We start from the raw sequence: 26,961 nt of genomic DNA on the forward strand, positions 1-26,961 counted from the left end.
TAACCCAGCAGCAGGCATTCTAAGGGGAAATGTTCAGAGAAGTTTATTATCCAACTTTAAAAAAAAAAAAAAAACTTTCATTTTTTTCACTCATTAAAAAAACAAAACAGAATAAAACAAAAAAAAAAAAACACTTTTATTTGCCTACCTTATGTCAAACCTGACACTGCATCTGAGCTTGATGCCAAATTTGCTTATATGTCTTACCCCTCACCATCTAGACTCATAGTCAAATTTTACTGTCCAATTCAATCACCTCTTTCAGGAAGCCTTCTGAGATTTCTCCCACACTTTCCTCTCATTTGCTACTAATGGGACTACAAATGGGACTGCTTTCAACTGTATCCATCCTCTCCCCAGCCAGTATTATCCCCCTGGGGGAGGAAGGGGAATCTCTTATCTGCATCACTGAGATGGTCTTTCCTAATCCTCTGTTTAAAATGGGATTTTGGGGGAGGAAGCCATTGTGGGATTGAACCCAGGGGTACTCTACCACTGAGTCTCTTTTATTTATTTATTTATTTTTTATTTTGAGACAGGGTCTTGCTGAGTAGTTGAGGGCCTCCCTAAATTGCTGAGGCCAGCCTCAGCCTTGCAATTCTCCTGCCTCAGTCTCCCGTGTGGCTGGGATTACAAGCGTGCAGTCACCATGCCCAGCTAAAATGAGATTTAATGCTACTGAAAGATGGGTTAGCTCTCACTCACACTGGGAAACAGCCTTCTGTCCTCCTTGGCTATTGATAGTGTCTGGATTCAGCAGACAATGAAGGGAAGCGTTGCAGGTAAAAAGCAAGTGGGTGGCCCATCTGGGTTTCTTGGGCACTCCCTGGTAGTGGAGAAGAAATCAGACTGGTTAACTTAGGGTAGGAGGAGCTGAATTTGTCAAATAATTGTGTAGCCTGGCTTTTGCTGGCAAGTACGGGACACTTAGGTGTTTAAAGTCACCTTCCTCCAACCTCTGCATTAAATATGTTTTAGAGACTCAACCAGATTTAATGGGTTCAAAATGGAAAGAGTTCACATTTTGTTCTAGATCTGCCAGCATCAAGGTACCCAAGCTTCATTTTTAATACAATGACCCTCACTACTTTCAGGTAGAAAAAGTTTAGGTAGGAATCATTATAGTTTCGCCCCCCCCCCGCCCTTTTTTTTCTCTCTGCCCAGGTGGTCAAAAGGGGAAGAATCCTTAACCCAGCAAACCCACACCACTGATTGTATCATTGAAAACAGATTTTTGCAGGAGGTTTGCAAATGTTAATGAAGACTTTTGATGAAGAGATTTGCTTTTTAAAATCTGGGATTTAGAAATTCTCTCCCGTCTGATACATCTTATTTTCTTATGGGTCTTTTAGGAAAGCCTTTTTCTCAGAAATTTTCTATCTTGTTAAAAGACTCCCCTAGAAGGCAGAATATATTGTGTCTGAGCCAAGCGATGCTCCAAAAGGATCAGTGCTTCAAGTCTTGTGATAAATGCCCAAAGTTTTAACAAGCTTGTAGAACTACTATATTGTTTACTTAAAAAAAAAAAAACAACCTCATCAAACATAATTCAAAGTAACTATTCCTTATCGGTTTTTAAATGTTTCATTCCATTTCTTGTAAAATTTACTAATTTCCCTGCCTAATTAGGAAAGAAGGGGGGGGGGAAGCCTACCTCGATTTTAAGAAGAAAAAGATCTTTAAAGTTTCTTAAAGTAAGAGTGGTTGGAAAAAATTTCCCCCTCTCAAATGGCCATTTGGAAAAATATATATTTACATATCCATTTACTTCAGGGGTGAGAGCAGATTTGCTATTTTGGTTCAAAGGAAAATGTTTTTGAAGTGATGGAAATCTCTATGTGTGTGTTTCTAGAATTAATATGCATGCATTCATTTTAGCGGTGGGATTTCCTACCAGGGGAATCCTCATTGGGAGAAGTACCTCAGTCCTGGGAGCATTTAAGGAAATTTTAATATCCAAACAAAAGCAGTATTACCATTGCTATCCATTCTCTCACCCAGAGGAGAAACAATTAATAATTTGCATATGCTCATGACACAAATTAAAGACAAAGAGCTCCTCACAGGCTGTGGTTACTTATGCAGACCTCTCAGCTTGCTCCATGGTTTCAGCCCAGTACTGCCCTACCTTCCAAATGAATAGCATCAAGCTATATAACTAAAATTAGGGGTTCTGGGCCCTCCGGCCCATTCCCACTGGAGAATCCTCTTTTCCCAATCAGAAACATCTCCCAATCCCTCCACAAGCTTCTAGGCAAACAGAACGTATAGTTCCAAGGGGGTAAAAACATGTATATACTTTGCCCTTTTTATTTTAATGGCCAAACATTGTAATGCTAGCTAAATAGAAATTCTTGTCTGTTAATAGGTTCCTTTAGTTTGTAATAAATAGGAATGCTAATGACTAAAATTTGGTATTTGGTATGCATTAGCTTTTGTGAGCTTTTCTTTACAGTCCTCATTGACATGCAATATGGCAAGCTTCCTTTGAAACATATTTATAAAATAACTACAGTATAATTAAACCAACAAAGCCATCTTTTAAGTAAGCTTAATAGCTCAGCTTTTTTTTTCACCTCAGTAAAATTTTATTTTAAAAAGAAAAATAGTTATGCCTCAATCCCACTGTATATTTTATTCTGTGCATCTAATATTTCCTTTGCATCTACAATCTATGCATATCTAATTCTTTTTGACAACTATGATTATTAATAAAGTGCTGGTGAAAGATATGCTTCATAGCTTCTTCAACAAGAATAATGGTTTTTTGTTAATGGAAATTGTAACATATCTTGACAGATACAATATATAAGATGGGCTTTTTTCTTAATTGTTAATATTGCTGTGCTGAATACACAAGGAGCAGATCAACAGATATGGCAGGTAATAATCACAGTGGATGCTATTTTATACAATGTAACTAAAAATATTTTAATGATATAAAAGCAATAGATAAATAAAAGCAATTATGTTTAATTTTGCTTTCCGCGTGCCGGCAATTTTTGGTGGTTGCTGCTGTTGCTGGTGTGTTTATTGGAGATGGAGAAGAAGCCGGGAGCGCAGCAGCGGCTCTGCCTTCTTGCTGCCCGAGGGTCCTGTGAACCGCCCTTTGCTCGCCGTGGCATCCGCATCCTGGGCGCAGGACCCGGTTGAATGCTAATTTGGGATGTACAGTTGCTTGAGTTCACCCAGTTTCCTGCAGTTTTGCAAAACTGTTCTCCTCTCCTCAGGCCTCACGGTTTAAGACCATGCGATTTACTGAAAGGAAAACTCAAAAGACACCAGGCGTGGGACTGGAGTCGCTAGAACGGGCTCTGACTGCTCCACCGCCTCCCGGAACCTGGCCACTCTGCTCTGCCCCTGGCGCCCAGCTCCACTACACCGAAACTCCGTCCTCTCCGCCGAAGTGCTGTCGTGCCCCTTACCTACCCCCTGCACAGAGAATAAACACAGTTGACATCGCTGTTATAATCTTTATTTAAAACTGTTTCCAAGGTTACAAATTACCGTGCCTCGTATGCAACAGGTTCCTCCGAAGCGGTATCATTACAGATTAACTGTAATGTGTAGGATTAGAATAAAAGCATAAGGGATTAGGTAAAAGGAGAGACGCTAGAGAAATAACACCCTAGCGCATCTCGACTGCAAGTCAGCCGAGGGAGACCTGGAAGGCGCTGGGCGTTGGGGCGCCGCGGCGCCGGACTCTGTTCCTGGGCTCACCGCCCGGCCTCAGCCCGGTAGCGGTCAGGGGCAACGGCGCTGGAAGGGTCAATCCCTAAGCCCGAGCTTAGGGACGAAGCTTCTTGAGCGCCAGGGACTAGAGATCGGCCGCGGGACTGGTGAAGCCCAGGGTCCAGCAGGCCGCACAGTCGAAGGATGCAGGCAGGCCTGAGGTCCGGCTGGGGGCCGCAGGAAGCGCGGCACCGGGACACGGTTCTCCAGCTCCGCGAAGCCCCCGAGTGCGGCGAAGAGATCAGCACGCCCACACAGGGGTCACTGGGTTTATCCTTGTGGCTGGCATCGCATTCAAGGCCCAGGCCTGATGTGGTCCCTCATAGAGTCCTCCTGGTCCCCTCCGGGATGGGCCCAGCGCAGACCGCCCGAGCCCTTCGGAGTCCAAGAGTTGGGCTTTCGCACCCGGCGGAGGCCATGCGCCCATCGGGCCACCTCCCCTGCCCGGTTGCCGCTTGCCCCTCTCGCTCCCGGAAGGCCCCAGAGCCCCCTCTCCCTTGGTTGTGTTTCCTGAGGGGCCAGAACTCGCCGCGCTGGCCCCAGCTGGACTTCGGCCTGCCCTGGGCCACGGCCTCCAGCCGCTGACGCAGCCCCGAGGGCTGTTTGCGTGTCGGGTGGAGGGAGCGGGGCTGGAAAAACAAACAGGGCCGAGGCGGGGAGGCTTGGGGAGGGGGCTGGAAGGAAGTGCGCAGTGTGGCAAAAGCGACGAACAAAGCCCTCTCGGGAGCCCCGTCACCCCTCGGTGACCCCGGGCCCGCCCCGCTGAGCCGCGACGCTCCCGGGCCTCGCCTCGGAGCAGGCCGCACCGCTCTAGCGGCGCACGCCGGGTGAGCCGAGGGCTCCGGGCGCCGCTGCCTCCCGGGCGCGGGCCCTCCTGGGTCCCTGCAGGCAGAGTCCGCCGCCCTCCCCGAAGGCTCGAGGGACAGCGTGGCGGATGGTGACGCCTCACCCCACCTCCAGAGCCACCAGAGAGAGGCTGAAGGGAGACGCCATGCCGATGTCCTGTGTCAGGAAACTGGGCGACTGGGGCGCGCTGGAGCCACAGCTGTACCGCAGCCGGAGAGAGGGCGAGCGGGCTCCCAAGTGGACGAAAGTGGGCGACCAACTTCGCCCAAACTCCTGCTTGCCAGAGGAGGGCCCTGGCTGAGGCGGCAGCGGGAGGGGACTGTTGCAAACAGCTGTTCCTCATACATATTTCATTACACCATCAGATAATGCGTCCCACCACCTTCTCAATTATTCACAGATAAACATTTTCAAGACGTTTTGACATCTGTCTTAGTGCCTGCTATTAATTTAGTAATCACTGTAGTTAAAAATGTATGGGATTTTTGCCGTCGGAGTACCTCCTCTCGGCGCGCGGGCCCAGTGTTGGGCTGCGGCGGGGAGCCCGGGCCCTCGGGGAGTGAAGACACCTTTGGAGGTGAGATGGCCTCTGTACCTCGGTAGCGCGTCGACACTGTGGTGGAGGGGATTAAAGGAGTATCTAGTTATTTGTAGGAGATGGTGATTCACCTCCCCCACCCGCATACCCTCGGCCCAGTCGCGCTGCAGCCCTAGACCCACAATGGTGTTCAGCCTTTTGCCCCGGGCAACGGAAATGGTTAGTTTCATCTAGGCAGCGGGTTTCTGCTGAGGAAGCTGCGGGTAACACTGGCCAGTTTATTTTGGGAGGGCGGGATGGGGGGAGAGAGAGAGAGATACACAATCATTGAGAATTTCTTACAACAACAACAACAAAACTAACAATGCAGCGATCTTCATTCAAGAGGTCACAGAAATGCTCAGTTTTGCCCTGATCGTGTGTCCTCAGCAGAAGTGACTAGAGCATTTGGGAAATTAAAAAAATAAATGCACTCCAGTCACTGTACACGGGGCATCTGTTTGTGTGATACATGTTGCAACCGGCACAACAATATACCTGCAAACAGTTTTTACATCAGACAAGTAGAGTTTGAACAATCTTGCAAGACTGGGAAGTAATAGAGAATATTTCCAACTTTGAAATATTGTATTTGTGAGAAAGGTTCTAGATAAACTATCCAAAGAGAGGGAGAGTACCTGAAGGCAGAGGAGTTGGTTTCTTTGTGTTCCAGAGCTCAGCTATGGGGAGTGAAAGTTATACTTTGGGTCTGAGAGTGATGGCCCCTTATAATTTCTCTGTGTGTCATGTGGTCTCTTCCTAAAATGAGATAGCAGGTGAACTCTCATTTGGGAATGAGGGAAAAACAAACCTGGATGAAGAAAAATGGCCAAAGAAGAACTGCCCTTCCAAGGAAAATTAAGATTACATGACTCTAAAGTGATTTTCACTTTTTATTATTTAAAACATCCATGAGAACAAAACTCTTGCTACAAGGGCCAGGAATAAAGTGTAACTTGAAAAAGAAAAGGCATGCAATGTTTGCCCCCAAAAGAGGAAAAAAAATTCTTCTCTACACACACCCACATCTCCTTGTTTCTAGGGCAACATCTGCTGTGACAGGTCCTCTGGGAGTGTTTTTTTTGGTGGTTCATTTCTTCTTCACAAAATGCGCCTTCCTTTGCCCCTTGAAGGATGGTCATCCGACTTGCTGGCCCAGAAACTCCTTTCTATCTCTCCCCCCCCCTTCCTCTATCTGAGCAAATATTTTCAGACTTACCCTCTTCCTTCAGAGAGAGGCTCAGAAAATGAGCTCAAAAGAGAAAGTTGGGAAGAAGGGGGAGGGGTACCATTGCTCCCAGCATTCCTACCTCTTTTGAAGAAAACCAGGCAAAAGCCACTGTCCAGAACTATTCCTTCAGATTCTACAGGCAAATGGAGCTGACATTGAAAACAAGCCTGTACAGTTATTCTGGTCTTACCAGAGACTGAGAGCCCCTCTTGGCAGCCCCTCAGCTGATTCTGGACATTGAACTCTGTCTGGGATTGGGGAGCAGGGGTAAGAATTTCCCAATATCTCACAAAGAAAATTAGTTTTTAAAACTATTCAGCTCACTTTGGAGTGTACTTTTACAGATTCATTTGATATACAAGGATTGGGATGTAAGTGGGGATAAGGGGCGGAGTTGAGCTAACAATTCTTTTAAAGACTAACTTCAAGAGAAGTGAAAGGGGGAAACAAGGGCCCTCCCATTTCAGGAACTGCAGTTTGACTTGAACTTTCCCATTTGGAATTAGGAATTCTGATCAGTAGGTGAAGATGTCCATGGGCTCCATTCAAGTCCTTCTCCAGAACGCAATTGCCTAAGCCAAAAATAATTGCAAACAAATAAAATAAATAAGCCCTGTCAAAATGAGTCTTTCCTGTATTGCCCTCTTCTGGTGTCTCCAACAGAGTAGGAAGGAAGGTGAAAAGCCTGGCTTAGAGGTGGTTGAGCTATTGGTTTTCTAGTCTCCAGGACTTGACCTGAAAACTTTCACCCAGGTGACTCAATAAAGTCCCCACCCCATGTCCCTCTTGAGGCCTGTATCCTGGTTAGACCTACTCTCTCTGTGCAGCTTCCTATACATCTACCTCTGTGTGTCTGGGGTCACTCCACATGGCCGCTTCTGTCTGCACCTGAGCAAATGGGTGTGCACCCATGCATTCGAATAATTATGCCTATAGACAAATCTTTATTTCTCAAATTCTGCATGAAAGTTCTGTGCAATCAGGTGACTCATGAAACTCAGCTGGCATGACCCATGGGGTCTGTATTGGAAAGAGAGGTATGAAGTGCAAACTCTGAAGTTTGGGTGGGATACAATGTTGATAAGGCTTCCTGTCTCTAGGGTTCCTAGGTCTCTTTCATACCTCCATCTGTTCTATTAACCTTTCAGAAGGAGGAGACCCTCAGATTATCCTGACCCCTCGAACCTCCTCAACCCTTCAGGAAGGGTGGGACCATTCCCTGGGACCTCTCCTGGTGGACTGTGGCTGGATTGGGCTGAATGCCAGGAAGTCGGGTGGAGTGAAAAATCTCCTTCGGACTCAAAAATGCAGCCCTCATCCTGGCCACCTCTCGGGCCAAGTGCGCCCTAGGTCTCTGGGAAGGGTGAAGACCCAGTAGTACAAGTCGTGGAACCTTGGAACCAGCAATATGAGCATTGGAGGTGGGGGTGACAAAACTCTCTTCCTAGGCTTCCTGGGAGCAGCAGTATTTGTAACTGGGACCTAGCCCGAGCCCGCCCCTTTGGCCCCTCCTCCAGTCCTCACCTTGGCGCACGGTACCCAGCAGGTTGCTAGAGCGCGGGTTACCACCACCGCCAAACACTTTGGGGCCACGCCATTTTTCATGGTCCCTAGAGGGCCCAGGAGCCTGGATCAGGAAGGAAGGAGATCCAAACGAATGACCATGGTTCCCCCAAAGTAATCATGCGTATTTCTCAGCCCGAGTCACCTTGTGGGCCTGCACACCTTCTTTTCTCAGAGGCTCGTAGGAGTGCTGGGCCTCTGCGTATGGGTTGAGGGGTGTGTGTGTGCACGTGTTCATGTGCCTCTGGCTTCTTGTGCATTCCTGAAATCCTCCAGAAATGTTTTCTCTTGGTTGAGAAAAATTCGGACATGCGACTAACTTCAGATAGCTTATTACTAAAGGACGAATGTGGGTCCGATGGGCAGTCGGTGTGTTTTTCTTGCGCATTCTCACAAAGTGAAGCCACCTCTCCCCGTCCTTCAGGCAATCTCCCTGGCCTGGTCAAAGGGCCAAGGCCCAGGAGTCCTGAGGCTTGGAGCCTGAGGCTCTTAATGTATATCTCGGTGTTATGATTCTAAGGCCCAAGCTGCCCCAGTGCCCATTCAGGTTCAGAATGGAAAACCTAGGTGGGAAAGGGAGACCTGGATAACCACCCTCATTTCCGTTGCAGGGTGAAATCCCAATCTCGGTGCATTGGACCTACCGACCAGACGTGTCACAGCCCACTCAGTCTGGGATCCGGATTGGCGGCGGCGTGGTGGGAGGGATGGTGAGGGAGTTGGGTTGGTACAGGATGGAGGTGGAGATGGAAAGAGGGAAGAAAAAGAAACAGAACTGAGCAAGAATGTGGAGATGGGGGAGGATGGGGTGGAGATGGAGTTGGGACTGCCTCGGAGAGCGCCGACTTCTCACCCTGTTATGGAGAGGTGCGTCTGGCTGCTCCGTTGCACTCCCCCCACCCCCGAAAATAAAGCTAATGATGTAGTAATTTAGGAGGAGGTGAGGGGCTGGGCGAGAGAAGGGAGGGGAAAGGATGGGGGAACGCACGCCCCAAGAGCGAAAGCAAACAGCTAGCTGTGGAGGCGCCGCCCGCAGTTCAGGCTTCCCAACAGGATAGCTGGACTGGGATCCACCCGGTATTTCGCAGGAAAGGGGGGGTGGGACGAAGCAAGAGGAGGAGAGTGCATTACTAGAGGACAGAAGGAGGGAGGGAAGGAGAGACAGGAGAAAGAGCGCACCGCGCGGTTTAAAAGGAGAGACTTACACTTCCTAATGAATATTTATCCACCGCTGTTCCATGCTCCCGGCTTCCCTTACCTCTCCGCAGGTAAGATTCAACCCGAGAGCCTCAACCCTGGGGGCTTTCCAACCACCCCAGTCGGGTCGCGGGTGGCCGGAAGGGAGGTCTCTTGGTCGGCGGGGGGCGGGGGGTGGGTAGGGGAAAGGGCGGCTGTGCTCCAAGCTCGGCTTGGGCACCTGGTCGTGCGACCCCGCACAGTCATGTACCGCGTGGTGGGCTACCTGAGTGGAATGGGTGTGAGTGCGCGTGTAAGAGAGGTGGGGGAGGGAGAGAGATGGGGGAGAGAGAGAGAGAGAGAGAGAGAGAGAGAGAGAGAGAGAGAGAGAGAGAGAGAGAGAGAGAGAGAGATGGGAGGGGGAGAGATAGGCTGTGCGCCCGCGAGCGCGCGCGTCTGTTTGTGGCGCGCTCTGGGGACATTTTCCGACTTTTCACTCGAACACCCAGGGTTTTTCGTCTCGACCTTCCTTTGCGTCCCCTCCCCCTCTTTTGCGCTCCTCCCTCTCCCCTAACCCATTCCTACCCCAGGCTGCCGAGACGCTCTTCTGCGGGCCTTTGTACGGCTGGCGCGGGCTCCCCAGGGTCGGATCCCTCATCTCTCATAAAAGAAGATGAATAGTTTTCACAGTAAACCCTCACACAAAGGTCTCCAGCCAAGGGGTCCTCTGTCTCCCTTCCTGTTAGCTGGCTCTTGAGGTGCTGTGACGCGCTCTCCCTCTTTCCCCCTCTTGGGGCGCCAGGGCCCACTCCAAGGAGCTGTGAGTGGTGATCAGGACCCGGAGATGCCGGGTGGAACTTCTCGGGGGCCTCCTGCCAGCCTTCTTGGGCAGAAATCCTGAACCCGAAGACCTCCAGGGGGAGGACGCAGGTTCTCCACCGCCCCACATCCCCACCTCGTCAGCGGGAGGAGGCCCGAGAACTCTGGCCCGCCTAAGGGGAAAGAGGGAGGGGTAAAGGAAGAGAGTCGGGGAGGGGTTGACAATATAACCGGAATTCTTTAAACAGACTTACCTGGCCACCTGTTGAGAATGCATTTGGGTTGGCTTGCTCCGGAGTTATGCGAAGTAGAAACACAAAGCAAACCCCAAGTTGGGCGAAAAAATCTTTCTGACTATGCCAGTCTCGGCCTGTCAGACTCCAGCTTTGCGCTAAGGTCGCAGCTCTGCGCTTGGGTCGCAGCTCTCTGCGCTAGAATCGCGAGGCTGTAGAGCCAAGAGCGGCTTTGTCAGGTGCCCCGCCACTTCAGCACTCCCTCATCCCAGGACTGGCCCTCGGACTAGGCGCTCAGGGTTCAGCACGGGCAGCTCGACTTAAGCCGGGGCAGGCTTTCTAAACCCTGCTCAGAAGTCAAGAGCAGCAGCGCCGCCGCTCTCCGCGGCCTTTCATGCCGCAGCCACTCCTTATTCTTGTGCCTCGGCCTCTCTGGGCGCCCCCGGACAAAGCCCCCCGGAGCCCGGCCGCTCCCTTCCCGCTAAATCCCCTTCGGGGTCAGCGCGCTACCAGCACCGGGCCGTGCGCCTCTCCTGCCAGTCCTTGTGGCTCTTAAAGAGCGGCACCCCCCCCTCCGCCCCGCGCGCTCCTCCGACCCCCGTCTCCCCGCCCCTCTCCTCTGGATCTAGCCCCCAACTCCGACGCCTGAGGTCCCTGCTGCCCTGACCATTGCCCGCGGACTCCCAACCCCCTCCTTTCTCCTCCCCCGAGCAGCTGGTGGGTCCTACCCTCCGCCTCAGGTTCCCCTTCTCTCCAACAGCTCCCACCGCCCCCCATCCCCCTCCCCGGCTTCTCCGCCCCTACTTTTGCCCTTTAGATTGATTGTGGCCCGGAACACTGGCTTTGACCAGCTGGGATGCTACCTAAAGATTGTTCGTTTGGGCTTGATTTTGGAGATGGAGGAATGGGAATGGGGCAGGGTATGCCCTTGTAGCTGGAGAGAGTGAGGGAGGGAAAGGGTAAAGGGGGAACTCAGATGGACTGAGGGCTCTGCTATCCCAAGGCCTACCTGGCCTTTTGGCAGAGGGTGAAGACTGGCCCTGGGCCACTCCTTCCTAGAGTTGGGCACCCTGGAATGGGGACTTGAGGCTATAAACTTGAGCATACCTTCTGTGTGGAAGTTATCTAGGCACATTGGGGGTGGGGGATCAAGGATACCCGGAATTTAGTCTGTGAGGACTCTGATTCCCAAACCTTATGTATTCATCCCTCTAAAAGTAACTTTCAAGGGTCCAAGGACTGTGCAGGGAGGGAGTAAGAGGTGACCTTGAATTTCAGTGGTCCAAGGAAAAGGGTCATGTTGGAGAGAGGAGAGTGTGAGGGAATCTATTCTTACTGAGGACTGAGGAACAATTTCTAATAAAGTTTCTTTATCACTTGCCCCAAGAAAAGGAAGAGGGCAAATAAATGGTTGCCTACGTTGCCCTTTCTTCCAGAGCTTTCTCCCTCTTCTTCTCCCCTAGGCCTGAATTAGGCCCAGTCTTCCAAGAATGATGGCTCTACCTAGGGTACTTTCTTCAGGAATAAAATATGATGAAAGAGAGACCAGAGAAGGCACTTGGGAGAGGGGAGGAGGGAATGTGGGCAGTTAGCATAGGCTGTAGTGCCCTGTTTTCCCTGCTGCCAACTGTCACAACATTTGACTGTTGGGTCTGTGTGGATGGTGGGGGCAGTGGTAGATTGGGGGAATTGGGTCTGCTCACCCTTTCTCAAATACCGACCCTAGTTCTAGTTGTCAGGAGAGGATTGGTGGGAAAGGAACTTGGGGAGGGAGGAGGATGAAAAGCTGACCCTCCCCTGGGCTGCCATTCCAACATTAGTCCAGATGCACCTCTAAGGAGTTGGGGTGACTAATTGATTTGTAGTTGGCCCTCTTGGGAGAGGGTGGCAGTGCATTCCCTAGGCTAGATTCCTAAGGCTGCAAAATCTGCCCCCACCCATTTCAAAGGCACAACCGGTATGGCTCCTATCCCCCAAGTCTTCTAGTCATTTCTCTTGGGACTAGATCAACCAGAGAGGCTGGGTTTGTGCCCACCCTCCTAGGCCTGGCAGTGGGAGGTGCTGCAGCCCAAGACAGAGCCAAACTTCTCTTGTTTGAGGATGTGGGGGGTGGAAGGGTCTTTAGCGGGTGGTGGGGCTCATTAGGCAGAGCGGGGTGCCGAGAGGTGCGCGCTGCCGGCCTCTGAAGCCGCCTTTGAGCCGTCGGGGCTAGTTCATTAAGCGGCGCTAACAAGGCGTACAAATGCCTGGCCCAGCAGCTTTCTTGCAATGCCGGGGCCTTAGCAGGGCGCCAGGCTAATGAGGGTCACTCAAAGGGGCTGATCAAATATTCAAATTTCCCCGCACGCCAGGAACTTTTATGCACCGAGAAAGTTGAGGCAACTGAGCTGTGTTTATGGTCCTGGGCGACAATTGCTTGGAGCGCGGGTCCCCGGAGGCTAAGGGGGGGGGGGGCGGGGGCGCGGGGAGGGAGCAGTTGTTGTTGTTGTTGTTTTTCAAAGGAAAGTAATCGGGGTCCTTGAAGGGCTTCGCGGGCCTCCCCGCCAGCGCGCTGCGCTCCCCTGCGCCCTCCCTGGCGGTATTCGCCAAGAGCCTCAGTTTGCAGCTTGAGGTGAGGCCCAGACCGCAGGCCACACTGCCAGCCCCCACTTCTGGATGTCCAGGGAGCCAGAAGGGGCGTTGCCCCCAGCAGGAATTCCTCCTGGCCACCTGGGTCTGCTGTTTAGAGCAAACTAAGGCCGAATAGGGTGCAGTAACCCCAGCCCGCCGGATCCTCCTCTCCTGGAGGCCTTCAAACTCCTTGGCTTTCCCTGTAACTGGGAGCAAGAGAGTGGGGAACCCTAGGGTACGCTTTCTGGTGGAGTTGGGACTTTCCCAGTGTTGGGGTAGGGTTGACAGTTGTAAATAAATGCCCTGGAGGCCAAGAGAGAACTCGCTGCAGTACAAGCGTCCCCTTTCCCTCTTGCACCAACTGAACGCTGTCCGTCAGCTGGCCGCCCTGATCGCCATTGAGGAGGGGATGGTGGCGACAATTCAGCACAGGTGACTTTGGCCTGTACCAGTGACAGTCCCAGATTCACCAAGTCTCAGATCTTAGAGTTTGAACAGTGAGAGGGCAAGGGAGAGACCTAGAGACCCCGACTGTCTGAGCCTATCCAGCCCGGCCTTGCCGCTCTGAGCGACTAGGGGTGCAGTCACTCTCCGCACCTCACCCCCTCCAGGAGTTCCCCAGGCTCACTTGCCGGCCTTCGCGCTGCTCAATGAGGTCCCCAGACCTGCGAGAAAGGCGGCGTGGGCCCTGAAACCCGAAGTCCCTCTGCTCCCATTTCCCCAGTGCCCAACTCCTAGGGATGTGGGAGGGGACGTTCCGGTGCTTCACTGTATCACCCAAACACACACATCCAACCACCCTAGACCGAGACCTTGCGGAGCCTGCGCTCCCAGTCCCGCCCGGAGCCTCTCCCGCCATCCGCGCGAAGGACCCACCGCCCCGCCTCCCCGCCCAGCTCTCAGGACTCTCAACTTACTGGCTTCAGGCGGCGGGCGTGGTGCTTCCGGCCAGTGCCTAGAGGCGCTGGAGGCAGCAGGGCCGCGAGGAGGGCTCGCTGGGCCGCGCCGAGCTGGGCTCTGTGGGAAGGCGCGGACAGTCGGGGTCTGCTGCCCGCCCCGCGGCGCCCGGCTGGGTCCCGGCGCACAAAGATGCGTGCCTTGCCGCCGCCCTCCTCTCGGCTTTGCGCTCCGGAGCTGCGACCGCCACCCGAACAGGCAGGGTGCAACGGGTTGGCAGATGCCCGGGCAGAGGCTGGGGGGCAGGGGTGACGCTGAGTGGAATCTCGACCCCGCTTTCCTCCATTCTCCCTGAGTGGCGAGGGGTTTTCGATGTCAGCGTTTCGGCCGAGCCCGCGGCCCCTGCCCAGCTTTCCTCTGGGGGCTGGCACCGCAGCAGCAGGGAGAGGCCAGGTCGCTCCCACCCGGAGGCGGGGGGTTGCGGAGATGGGGTGGGACTGGTCGGGTTCACCCGCCCGCCCGGCGCCTGGGTCCCCGGCTCCGGGGGATGTAGTTTCGGGGTCACGAGCTGCTTTCAAAAAGTTGAACACAATATTCGGAAACCCACCCGTAGGAATTCTCCCCCCACACGCGGCACAATACCCACTCCCCTCCCTTTTTTCATTCCTTCCTCCCCCGCTTCCTCCTCCTGCCCCTTCCCCCTCCCACCTTTCAGTCTATAATCCTTCCCCAACAAGAGAAAGGGATCGGGAAGAAAAGATGAAGTGTCTGTTTTTGTGTCCCAACCTTTGGGCTCTTTCTGGGCCCACAGTGAACGACCGCCCAGAGCTTCGAAGCTGAGCAGAAAAGCACTCACAGCTAGGCAGAAGACAGAAAGAGAGGAAAAGACCCCCGAAGTGGGGCTTGTCGGGTCTTCCTCTTTGGAGGAGTATTTCACTGTCCCTGTAGGGAAGCTTAGGACTCGCTACCCCCAGCTGCCTTTGACTGACTGAACCGGTAAGGGCCCTTCGCCCAACCCAGAACCTCCTTGGTGTCCTAGAACCTTCAATGAGACTCTCACTTCTGGGCTCTCCTAGGCCTGGTGATGCAGGAGTCACGGCCCAAGCAGGGCCTGAGCTTGGGGTTTAGGGCCTGGGGCAATTGTGGCCCCAGTGACGTTAGGTTTCCCATTTAAATTTTCTCGATCTCTTTTTCTCTCCTCCCTCATTGAAATCTCCAAAGTGGTGTAAACCCGGTGCCGCGCCCCCAGATCTGCATCGGAATGCAGAAAAGATCTGTTTTTTAAAAAAAGTTTTGAATTCCTCAATGATTTTTCTTCTGGAAAGACAGCTTAGGATAATTATTTCAGCTTTATTGAGGGCAGATTAGTTGAAGTCTGGGCGCTGCGTTTCAATACGCGTTGTACACGGGCCGACAATGTGGGCATTGTTGGCTACTGTGTGTGAATCCATTCAACATATACACTTTTTAACACCAAACCGAGTCCTGTCTAAATATACACAGTGCATGGGGGAAAGACGTCTGTGACCCCGACAAATCTTCCATAGTTACAGAAACCTCACAAAGGGAGGCCCGCCTCAAGACGCTGATTACATCTTCTTAAAAGCAACATACCTAGGAATTAACACCCTCGCCTGGCCTGGGGGCTGTGATGGCCTCAGGGAGGGAGGGCCCTCTACATCCTATGGACATTTTAGGGTCTGTTTTAGGCTTGCAATATTACTTTCCCCATAGAGATTTAGTTTTATTATTATCATCATTATCATTATTAACTCATGGACAAATAAACAATTTCCAGGCCTTGTCTGCTTTCTCAGGGTGGCCTCCAAAGTCTCAGTGCCCTTCTGGGGCTTATGGGCAGGCCCAGAGCAGTCTAATATGTGGTGGCAGAGAGATGGTTCTCCCTAGGGTCCAGAGGGCTCCCAGGCTTCAGCTCCTCCACGACTCCAGGAGTCAGATGAAGTCTAGAGGAAAATAAAAAGTCAGATTGCTTTTTAAGATGGAAAGAAGTGTACTGTTATTTCCACTATTTTAAAATTCAAGGCAATTGGAGAAATCAAGGCTTCTTGTCTGGAAGCAGAGTAAAGTCCGGCTGAAGCTGAGGGAGTTAGGATGGATATAACCAAAGGGCACAATCGGAGGCCAGAACCGTCTTCAGCACCCTGGGTCCTGTGCTCAGGCTCCCAGGTGCTACATGCCCTCTCTTCCAATCTGGGATCTGGTGACTGCTTAGCCAGGATCGGCGTGTGGTTGGCCCCATGATCTCATCTCTCCTTTCTTCCTTTCCACTATTAGTGCTCACATAGGCAGAAAGAGGCAGCCCGACGTGCACACCATGTGCAAACCTTGCCGGCCGGCTCTGCTGGCCCTGGGCCTCTCTTTGCAGGCAAGCCGCCTGGTGTTCCTGAGGCATGGGGAGACTCCTGCTTTCCAACAAAATCTCCCCTGTAATTGGTCATCTCTTTCAACTACTCAAGGTCCATAGCTTTTCGAATTTCTGAATCAACTTCTTTGGGGAAGAGGCAAGAGGAGGCTCAGAGACAGCCAGAGAAAAAAAGAAGGGGAGGGGGGAGGAGGGGAAGTGGCGAGATTAAGAGTTGCAAAGATTTAAAAAAAAAAAAAATCTTTCTCCCTGGTCTCCCTCATTCCCTCCTCTCCCCTCCCCCCCTCCTCTGGCTAAGTGGTAAAACCGTCCTTACGTTCTCGGTATTGATTGGCAGGGCTGACAGTGATTGGCAGTGGTTGCCGTGGCAACGCCACAACGACACGCAGCAGACCAATAGAAAAGCGAAACAAAATGTTTCAATGCTGCACTCACTGTGGATTTAGGGGAGATATTATGAGGCTGTTGTCATTAGGGCGATTGCTGTGGAATCGCTGAATCTTGACTCGGCAGTGGTTGGCTCTCGCTCTCCTCTCTCTCCCTCTCCCTCTCTCTGTCTCGGGTTCTCTCTCTGCGCGCGCGCACCGGGCCGCTCTCCTTCCTCCCTCTCTATGTGGCTGCGCGGGTGTGTGTGTGTGTGGATGTGTGTGGGGTGTGGGTGTCCCTTACGTCCTTCCTCCTCCCCCTCCTCCTCCTTCTGCTCCCCCCTCCTTTCCCTCACCTCCTCCCCCCTCTCCTCTCCCTCCTCCTGGTCCTCATCGCCCCTCTCCTCCTCTTCCTCCCCTCTCTCTTCCTCTCCCTGAATTTTCTCCTCTCCTCTCAGGTCAGTCCATGGTATTCCGCTCCCCCCTAGACCTCTATTCCTCCCACTTCTTGTTGCCAAACTTCGCGGATTCTCACCACTGCTCCCTACTTCTGGCGAGTAGCGGCGGCGGGAACGGTGCGGGAGGCGGCGGCGGCGAGGGAGGCGGCGGCGGCGGCGGCGGCGGCGGCGGCGGGAACCGTGCGGGAGGCGGCGGTGCTGGCGGAGCAGGCGGCGGCGGCGGCGGCGGCGGCTCCAGGGCCCCCCCGGAAGAGTTGTCCATGTTCCAGCTGCCCACCCTCAACTTCTCGCCGGAGCAGGTGGCCAGCGTCTGCGAGACGCTGGAGGAGACGGGCGACATTGAGCGGCTGGGCCGCTTCCTCTGGTCGCTGCCTGTGGCCCCCGGGGCGTGCGAGGCCATCAACAAACACGAGTCGATCCTGCGCGCGCGCGCCGTGGTCGCCTTCCACACGGGCAACTTCCGCGACCTGTACCACATCCTGGAGAACCACAAGTTCACCAAGGAGTCTCACGGCAAGCTGCAGGCCATGTGGCTCGAGGCTCACTACCAGGAGGCCGAGAAGCTGCGCGGCCGCCCACTCGGCCCGGTGGACAAGTACCGCGTGCGCAAGAAGTTCCCGCTGCCGCGCACCATCTGGGACGGCGAGCAGAAGACGCATTGCTTCAAGGAGCGGACTCGGAGCCTGCTGCGGGAGTGGTACCTGCAGGACCCCTACCCCAACCCCAGCAAGAAACGCGAACTGGCGCAGGCCACCGGCCTCACTCCCACACAAGTAGGCAACTGGTTTAAGAACCGGCGGCAGCGCGACCGCGCCGCAGCGGCCAAGAACAGGTCAGTGGCGGGGTCCGCGGCCTGGCTATAGCCTCTGGAGCCGGGGAAGGAGTCAGGGGTTGAAATGCCGGCAAGGGGGGCAAGGTAGGGGAGGCCGCCGAGCTCCGGAGAAGCCGCGTCTCTCTGGCCAGTTGGAGAAAGTTTCCGCTTGCCCCTGGCGCGCGGAAGAGGGGCGGGCTGTGGGTTTATTGACTGCTTTGCCGGAGAAGGGCTTTGGTCAGCGCGGAGAGCGAGTGCGTGCGACCCCGAGTGCCCACAGCCCTGGTCCCTGCCCCTGGGACCATTAGCGGAGCTTTGCACCGGCCCATCTCCTCTGCCCGACCCCAGCTAGGCGCTCCTCTGGGCCGAGACAGAGAAAGAAGGAAAACACTCCATGTTATCTGGTCCTTAATTCCATGCATTGCAAAAAATCCAAGAGAAATCCACGAATGTCAGGGAAAGGAGAATGAACCTAGGTCCCTGCCACAAAGGGGAAAGGCCACCGTGCTGAGGGCCGTCTTCTGGCAACACTACAGTTTGTGGGTCCGGAGCAGGAGAGTCGGGCTGGGGGACTGCAGAGGCCTAGTGAGTGTGTTCGCGCTCGCGCGTGCGCGTGCATATCCTTGCTTTCATTCCCCAGCCCAGGAGCATCCCTTTGGTCTTTTAACTTGGGAAGCCGACAGGAACAGCCATGCTGCTGGCAAGTTGGTCACTAAGTCACAAAGTTATATACTGGGTTTGACGGTCAGCGGAGCAGGTTTAGGAGGAAGTAAAGGAGAAAAAGAACTAGAGGAAGGGGGGTGTGGAGATGGGAAAGAAGGGAGACAGAAAGGAGGAAGTGGGTGAAAGCCCTGATGTCGAGCTTGCCTCCCTACTTAGCCTGAAAGTCGCAGGGCCTACTATAATACAAGGAGCAGGACCATCAGCTACTGGCAGCTGCTGGTGACTGCAGGCTGAGAGTGAGTTCCTGGAGTGTGTTGTGATTTAGCTAGCCCCTGCCTGAGCCCAAGGTCCTCTCAGCCCTGCCTACCCAGCCCACTTTTCGCCCGATGGGGGAAGCGCCCAGGGCCAGGCAAGGCCTCCTTATGGGGAGAACACAGAGACTCTAGGTTCAGGCAGCCGGTTCCTAGCTCGGGAAAGAGGCAGCCAGATCCTGCTCTGTGCTTCTCTCCTGCCTTCTTCTTCCTCCTTTCTCTCTCTCCCTCCTTTTTTCCCACTTTTAGCTCCCAACTTCCCCATTTTTGTCTTCCCCGGATCCTGCGCTCTGTGCAGGGATCCAGAAAGCAAAGGCGGCGGGTCCTAACCCGGGAGAGGCGGCGGGTGAGAAACCCGCGGCTCTGGGTGTGTGTTTGGGGGAGCCGGAGCAGGAGGCACTATGAGGACCCCACGCTCTCCAGGCAGCTGGTTCAGTCTGAAGAGGCCCTGGGGCTGGGGAGGAAGAAGCTCTCTGTTCCTCCTGACTTCTGCTCCTTCAGGGATCGTCGTCCTTTGCTGCGTGCCCAGGCCACCCCAGGCGGCCGGCCTCTGGTTCTACCTCTCCTGAGTCCGGTCCCTATCTGGGAAGCTTTGGGAAGCTTCCCTGGGGAAGGGAGCCAAGAGCCAAGACTCGGGCTGGGGAGTCTCTTCAGCGCCCAAGGAGTAGCTGGGTGCGTTGAAGGGATGAGCGCAGAGAGCGCAGTCGGGGGAGGCGGATAGGGTCACTGGATGGGGGAAGGCCTGGGAGCGCGGGCGGCTGCAGGCCCGGCTCCCTGCAGCGCCGGGCAACCGGCTGGCGGGCCGTTGTGTTAGCGCGAGCACGGCTTTCTCTCTCCCGCAGGCTCCAGCACCAGGCCATCGGACCCAGCGGCATGCGCTCGCTGGCCGAACCCGGCTGCCCCACGCACGGCTCGGCAGAGTCGCCGTCCACGGCGGCCAGCCCCACCACCAGTGTGTCCAGCCTGACGGAGCGCGCGGACACCGGCACCTCCATCCTCTCGGTAACCTCCAGCGACTCGGAATGTGATGTATGATAGCCAAGGCTGCCCTCCTCCTCCCACCCCCTCCTTCCCCTCCTCTTTCCCCTCCTCCTCCTAGCCCTCCTCCTCTTCCTCCTCTTCCTCCTCCATCCCCAGAACAAACCGAAATCAGGATACACAACCATACACACATATAAGTCCATACACACTCCCACCCCAGCCAAAAATATATAAAAATCAAGAAAAATAACAAATTAACCGCAAACCATCAAAAATCCCAAACCACCATCTACCACCACGGCCAACCCAAAGGACCTCGACGCCAACAGACAGTCACAAACGCTGATGTTGCGGGCAGAAAACATAAAAGAGGTGACAATTGTATACTTTCTAGGACAAGCACGGCTTCTCCTTTTGGTTCCCACGGACCCGGCACCCCACCTGCATGACGATTTATTTGTATCTGGGAAAATATTCTCTCTAGTTTAAAATGATTTAAAGAGTCGACTATACAAAAACCACCACCACCACGACGACAAGACGACAAAAGCAAAACAGACAAAAAAAGGAAAAAAAAATCTACCATCTCCGCTCCGAATTTGTTTAAAAAAAGAAAGAAAGAAAAAGAAAAAAAAAAAAAAAGAACTCCTGGAGAGAGAAATAGCAAATGTTTCTCGCCTTTTGTTGCGCTCTCTCTCTTTTTTCCTCTCTTGCTCTCTTTCTTTCTCTTTCTTCTCTCTGTTTTTAAGTCCAAGTATTGGTCAAACAAGATGCAATCTTCTGTTTTTTGTTCAGCAGACAATCATTTTCGTAAGCACCTTTTTTCTCTCTACTCTGTCACTGCCTGTGTGGGTACTGGTTATAAATGTGGAAAAAGAATAGTTATGACTGTAACAGATTTTTATTTTTATTTCAAAATTTTATATGAATTATGTATATCTTAATGATCGGTCATTTTCCCAGTTTGTAATATATGTGTAGAAATTGCCTGTATATGATATTGCTTTTTCTCCTCTCCCTTTCTTTCTCTCTTTCTCCCTCCTTTCTTCCTCCCACCCCGCTCACCTGTCTCTTTCCTTTTGGGGGTGTCCCCCTCCCACTCAGTGTTGCTGGCGTCGACTTGGTACTCCAGGCAAGGCGTGGTGGCCTGGGTTAGGAAGAGGGACCCCGGCGCTAGCTAAAGCGGAGAGTGAGACCGTAGTATTCTTATGCAAAAGCTATTTCAAGTATTTCTTAGCTGCTTTGGAGGTATCTCTCACTCCCCGTAGGGCGCTTTTACTGTTATCTTAACTGCGTGTTTATCTATATGTAAAAACTTTCTATAAGCAAATACAGTATTCTCCATTTTCTTATCACTCCCAGAGACTGGTGTTTTTATCCGCCCCTGGCCCGCAGCCCCAGGGTGCAGCGGCCCAGCCTTGGCTCTCCTCGGGTTCGGTGGACCACCAGAGCTGGGGCAGGATTTCCAAGCTTGGTCTGAGCTTGGCTGGGAGTTGGGTGGAAAGGCTGGATCGTGGCCTTCTGACGAGGGGCTCAAAGGAATCTTCAGCGAAAAGGCTGAGAGGACACGGGGTGGAGGGGGCTACCACAGCCAGTTTCTTCCGCGAGATGCCAGGCTCAGGTCCGCCCAGGAGCGTTTTTATCTGGGAATTTTAACCTGCCGAGGCCCTTGGGGTGCTTTGGGCATCTTTTGGTTGTTGTCGCTTTGCTTTTTAAAAGGAAAAACGCACAAGGTTGCCAAACCCAAGCATGCATCCTCAGCGATCTTGGAGGTGACAGGTTTGGTCTTCCTTTAAAAAAAAAAAAACAAAAAACTTTTTTTGTGTGTGTGGTGGGGGTGGGGGTGGTATTGGGTGGGTTGGTACTGCGGTCCCGGTGAGAAATATATGGGAGCTAGAGAGCTGGGAATTTTCCAGAGTTTAGGACCTAGAATCAGGATTGGCCCCTGAACAGTGTGTGTGTGTGTGTGTGTGTGTGTGTGTGTGTGTGTGACCGTGTGACTTGCCTTATGGCTCTTGATCTTTCTTCCTGAAATCTCTTCCCATCTTTTGGGATCAGTTCCTCCAGCCCCTAAGACATTTCAGAATTGGTTTACACTTTAAAACAAAAGCCAGGGAGTGGGGGAAACCACAGACTCTTGTTCCTGCTGGTCCCAGGCCTCCCTGCCTGGTGCAGGGGCCCCACAGATCCCAGGGATAGTGTGGCTGACTGTGGCTCTGCCACTGCAGGGCAGGGCGGACTGGGCCCAAGGAGGAGCTGAAGAAGTAATTTCAGAAAAGTTGTCCTTCACTTTGAAAGTCCAATTTCCAAAGCAAGGAGAATTAGAGTGAGACGTGCTTGGAATTTGGCCTGCAGTTTCCAAACTAATTTTGACTTCCCATTTCCTTTTACTTTCATCCTGAGCAGTGCCAAGGGAGTTTATGTGGACCAGGCTGGGCAGAGTGGCTGCCTTGTCCGAAGGTACACTGGGTAGCAAGAGGCCTGCTCGTCAATGGCAATCAGGGTTCCTGTGGGGGTCCCTTCTTAGAACCAGGGGATCCAGTGGACATCCAGAGCCTCCAACTTCTGTGGCCTGGCTCACAGCATCAGAATCTTCATGTGTTCACTGTCTAAGAAAATGTTCCCCCTGCAGCTATGTTTCAGGAAATATTGACCCAGATAATAGGAGTTTGGGAAAGGAATCCCCTGGATTCTACCTGCCTTGATCCTTAGCTCATGGACGAGGGGTTCTGTTACTTATTTTTCTTTTTAAATAGGTAGTCACATTCTTGACCCAAAACTTGGGCCTGGAACCCCAGAGAAGTGGCTGCCTCAGTATGGAGGGTCTGAGCAGCCAACTAACCAGAAATGATGGAAAGGGGTAGGGCATTGAGGGAGGGTAGATTTGAAGGCCCCAGCCTGGTGATACCAGGGGCAGGTACATTTTTGTTGGGTCAGGGGACAAACTTAGGAGTTATGTATGCTTCTTTCTGTCAACATAACCTGACAGAAAAAGCTGACTTGGGACATCAGTGCCCACTCCTTCTCCACTGAAGAAAGCAGGTTATCAGATTCCATAGCAACCTTCAGCTTGGAAGGCCTGGTCGCTGTTGGATGTCACCAGCCTCTTGCCTATCTGTCTGGCTTGCTATCACGTATTGCTTCTCTCATTCCCTATATCTCTACCCAGGTCTGCACAAATACCAATATTCTACTCTCTGCACTTTCTGACCTTACCTACAAGTCCCCTGCAGGAAGAACAGGAGTGCTTGTCGAGGGCAGTATATAAATGTGCAATTCTGAATGTGGGGCTTTCAACACATAATCAAGGTTTGTATACAAAAGAAGGTGTGTATGATGTTTGGTAAAAGTGCACGTATAGAGAGAGCATCGGTATGTGTCTAGTTTTCATGTAAATTGCATGGAATATACAATACTTGTTTATGGTTTGAGCGGTTTATATATGCCTACTTCTGCAAGGAGTATTAGGGTGACCCCAATACACCTAGAGGATGCTGCATGTTCAAGGACTTTCTGTGCAGTGTCCTTGTGGGTCTTGGTTCTCTTGCAGACATGTGTGAGTTTCCTTGTTCTTAGTCAATCTGCAGATAAGACCACCAAGCTGCCCATCCCTAACAGGTCTTCCTTTCCCTTTAAGAAATGGGGTGTCACAATAGGTATTCATTGTCTGGAGGGAAAAGGGGGTGGGTTTTCTTAGTTTACCCTTTACATTAATAGACTGCAAATATTGCTGTGGATTTGGCCTCTGCCTCTTTAAACATAGGAGTGAGGAGAAAGAGACCCTTTTCTGGCCAGATCTCTCTTTTTGCCAGCTGCCTGCCCATTTTCTTTTCGGGTTGTCCAAAGCCATGGCCAAAGCAGTCCAAGCCTCAGAGGCTGCAGAGGCAGAACTCCAGGGCAAGACCTGGCTGAAGTACTGCTTGGAAGAAGCCACTCCACCTTGTGCGCAGCCACCTCACCCCCCTACCTCCTAGGAACGTTGCAGATTGTATCTGGGCCAGTGGAGTGTGTGCATTGGTGTGTGTGAGCGCTGGCATGGGCCTCATGGGCCTGGATCAGGCCAGATAAGGTGGCCTAAAGCGTTAACCATCAGTCCCCTCTTTCTGGGCCGCATAGCAGCCTTCGAACTGGCTCCTCTCCTGGTATCCAAGTTTCGGACTTAACACTGTGCACTGAGTACTGTGCACTTCCGCCCAGTGCCCAACCCCACAATATTTCCAACCTTCCAACCTTCTGCAGTGTGTTTAGTACCTGGGCCACTTACTTTAGGGTGCAAGGAGTTTTAAGAATATCAAACCACTTGGCGACTTAGCAATGTTTTCTTCCCGGGCTCCCTCAAAGAAAAACAATGGCAATCCAGGATTTGCATCTGAAATCCAAAGGGCTCTTGGGGTGTGAAACTGAAAACAAAAACAAAACAAAACAAAACAAAAAAAATCTGTATCAAAGATTTGACCTCTAGAAGCTTCCTGAGGAAAGATGGGCCAATCTACTCCCGGTCTGCTCACCTCTCCCCCTACCTTGCCCTTCCCGCCCCTGGCCCCAGCCCAGAGCCTCCACCAGGCTCCTCTTTTTGCCCTTCTCAAATCCTGCGGAATCGACTGCCCAGTGCCAACACAGTTGATTATCCCCAGAGAGACGGGGCAACTGATTAAAATGAAATGACCCGGAAGCTGCCATGGCGCAGGGCTGGGATGCCGATCGATAGTGTGGCTAGAGGCCCTTGAGCCTGGCAGGTCGGGGCTGGGATTGGTGTTAGAGGCAGTGGCACTAAGCAGGGGTGGCCAGACTTTGGGCAGGCACCTAGCACTGGCGAGGCACTGAGTAGACCAGACTCAGGCCTAGGCACACCTAGGATGGTGGTGAACCCTAGTGTGGGCTGTGGAGGCGGGCTGAGAGGAGGGAGAATGGAACACCCTGGCACATTCTGGAAACAGCACATCACCAGGATCGCGGCAGCTTGCAGCCTAGCTTCAGTCCTATGGCACCTTGGACGCGTGAACGTCCCAATCACTCTTCCCAGTCTTCTGCCTCTGGGCCCTCTCATCCTGCCTAGGCCTTTGTGTGGCTGTCACCTGGAACACCGGCAGCCACCTCAAGGTTTTCATGGGCCCTCCCCTTGTCTCTTCCACCCCGAAGCACTAAAGAGACCCTGGGCCACAGATCCTCACTTTCAGACCCCCTCAGCTTCCACTGTCGAAGCCCTTTCCGGTCCCAGCTGAGCTGAGCCTCCAGGCCCCAGTGTGCTGGCTGGGGTGGCCGTCTGGCCCCAGGGAGGGAGGGGGATGGTGGGAGGGAGCCAGGGAGGAGGGGAGCAGTACTAGCCCGGCTCCAATTTCTCCGGTCAGCTGAGCACAACTTTCCATTCGAGTGTATTCATGCAGTGGCTGATTGAGCTCCGCTGGGCGGGCGGGGCTTGGAGGGAGGGGGCAGGCACAGCCTGGGGACACAGAGGGAACGCCACACACACGCACACACTTACACCTCACCCCCAAGCCATTTCGGCACAAACACAGTCTTTTCCTTACATTCACCTGCCCCTGGAGCAATTTCCTAACACTCATAGATCTCCTTTCCTACACAGCACAAGGTCTGTCTTTCTGCTTTACCCTTTGCATATTTTACATTAGTCCTCAGACACAAACACAAGAGTCCTTCATTCTCTTTCTTCTTTCCAGGTCTCTTCCCCAGGGTGTGTACACTCCAAAGTGGCATGGATGCACACACAAACCTGTCCAACCTCACAATCATGCCCTGCTACAGAGCTATCCAAATGCACACTGCAATAGAAACCTACATCTGTGTAAAACAACACTAGCACCCACAGATCTGAAGTGCACAGCCTGTCATACACAAAGGGGTGAGGCTCACTAAAAGTTTGCACATGAGAAAGGGAACAGAAGAGCAATAAACTCAGAAGACACAGCCACTACTATACATTCACCAAGACAAACACACAGAGGATACTCAGAAGAAGACCTCAAACACAAGTGAACCTGGTACCCAATCTAAAGACATAGTAGAAATACTACCCAGAGGCATCCAACCCCAAACCATATAGCCTAACTCTGCACTCAGCACAGGAGGTCAACATTTGCCCAACCTCATCTATTCCCAGAGTGTGTTCCCCGGCACTGGCTTTAGTTTGTTGGATTTTGAGATGAGTATTTACCATCATAATTAATTTGCGACTATTATTCAACAGAAATTCTTAGCAAGGCCCCTAATGACTGAGCGCGCTGCTAATTAGCGGCGTGGACGCCTTTGGCTCTGCAGCCCTGGACGCACGCCGCCGCCTCCTGCCTGCCTGCCCGCACCTCGTGCGTCCGCCATGAACCGGCGCTCTCCCTCCAGGCCCAACTTCGAGGAAGAACTGAGGACCGACAGACACACGTGCATGTGCGGGCGTATGGAACCCAAGCCACAGCCACCACTGCCTTCCCCCCATATATCTGACCTGAAGAGTCAGCGATTACAGGGAATGGGGAAAATTAATTTCAGAGAGGACCACGACTTGGTCACTGTCACACAGCAAGCCTCTACCGTCATCCCTCCTACGCCTATTTTCGCGGGGGCACACAGGGTGAGGTGTAAGTGAGAGCAGGGAGTGGGGTAGGGCAGGGAGTGGCACCCCCAGGCTTTGCGGGTCTGGGCAGCCACTTATCACACAACCTGCTCTAAGACCTTGCAGTGTGTCCCACCATGTTTCCTACAAGCCTCCTACTGGGGCCAGGTGGGAGAGCAGTGTCTGCTAGAGGCTAGGCACAGGACTTCCAACAAAGCCCAGGGGATGAACAGGGATTTTAGCTGGCTCCTCTCCCAGAATGAATAGGCCTCTAGGAGCCTCCAGGGCTTCCCAGTGGACTGGGACTCTGTGAATGTGAAGTGTATGGAGATGTGTGAACTTTGTTGAGTGTGCAGTGAGGCTATTTTGCAGAGTCCTTTGAGGTGCAAGAAAAATGTTTACCTCGCTCAGGTGACATATCTACATACAGATGTGCCTGGAAGCCTGTTGAGAGACCCATGTGCACTGGGGGGTATGATGTGTCTTGGTCCCAAAATATCACATAGGTTCTCTAAGATGGGAGAGGAGAGAACAAGCATGATTTAGCCTGCCCTCCAGTTGCTCACAGTCTTGTGCGAGGGATAATTGAGGTCATCAGTTGAAAACAGACCCCTTGTTAGGCACACGTGGAATGTCTCCAGGAGTGGTAAATTTGTGATTAATTACAAATTTGGGAAGAGATGGCATTGACAGAGAGGTGGACTGGATTGAGTGGAAGGGATTCCAGGAAGGGAGGGCTG

General features: G+C 52.7%; 1 protein-coding gene across 1 annotated transcript; it reads left to right on the forward strand.

Annotated features, from left to right (window-relative positions):
- The first annotated feature begins 16,898 nt into the window (after nucleotides 1-16,898).
- On the forward strand, nucleotides 16,899-19,710 carry Six3 (SIX homeobox 3). Its single transcript, XM_026385762.2, has 2 exons — nucleotides 16,899-17,722; nucleotides 19,518-19,710. Exons 1-2 carry the CDS (start codon nucleotides 16,899-16,901, stop codon nucleotides 19,708-19,710), a joined length of 1,017 nt encoding a protein of 338 aa, XP_026241547.1.
- Nucleotides 19,711-26,961: the final 7,251 nt, after the last annotated feature.

Source organism: Urocitellus parryii, chromosome 12 (genome assembly GCF_045843805.1).
Source record: "Urocitellus parryii isolate mUroPar1 chromosome 12, mUroPar1.hap1, whole genome shotgun sequence".
Lineage (NCBI taxonomy): Eukaryota > Metazoa > Chordata > Mammalia > Rodentia > Sciuridae > Urocitellus > Urocitellus parryii.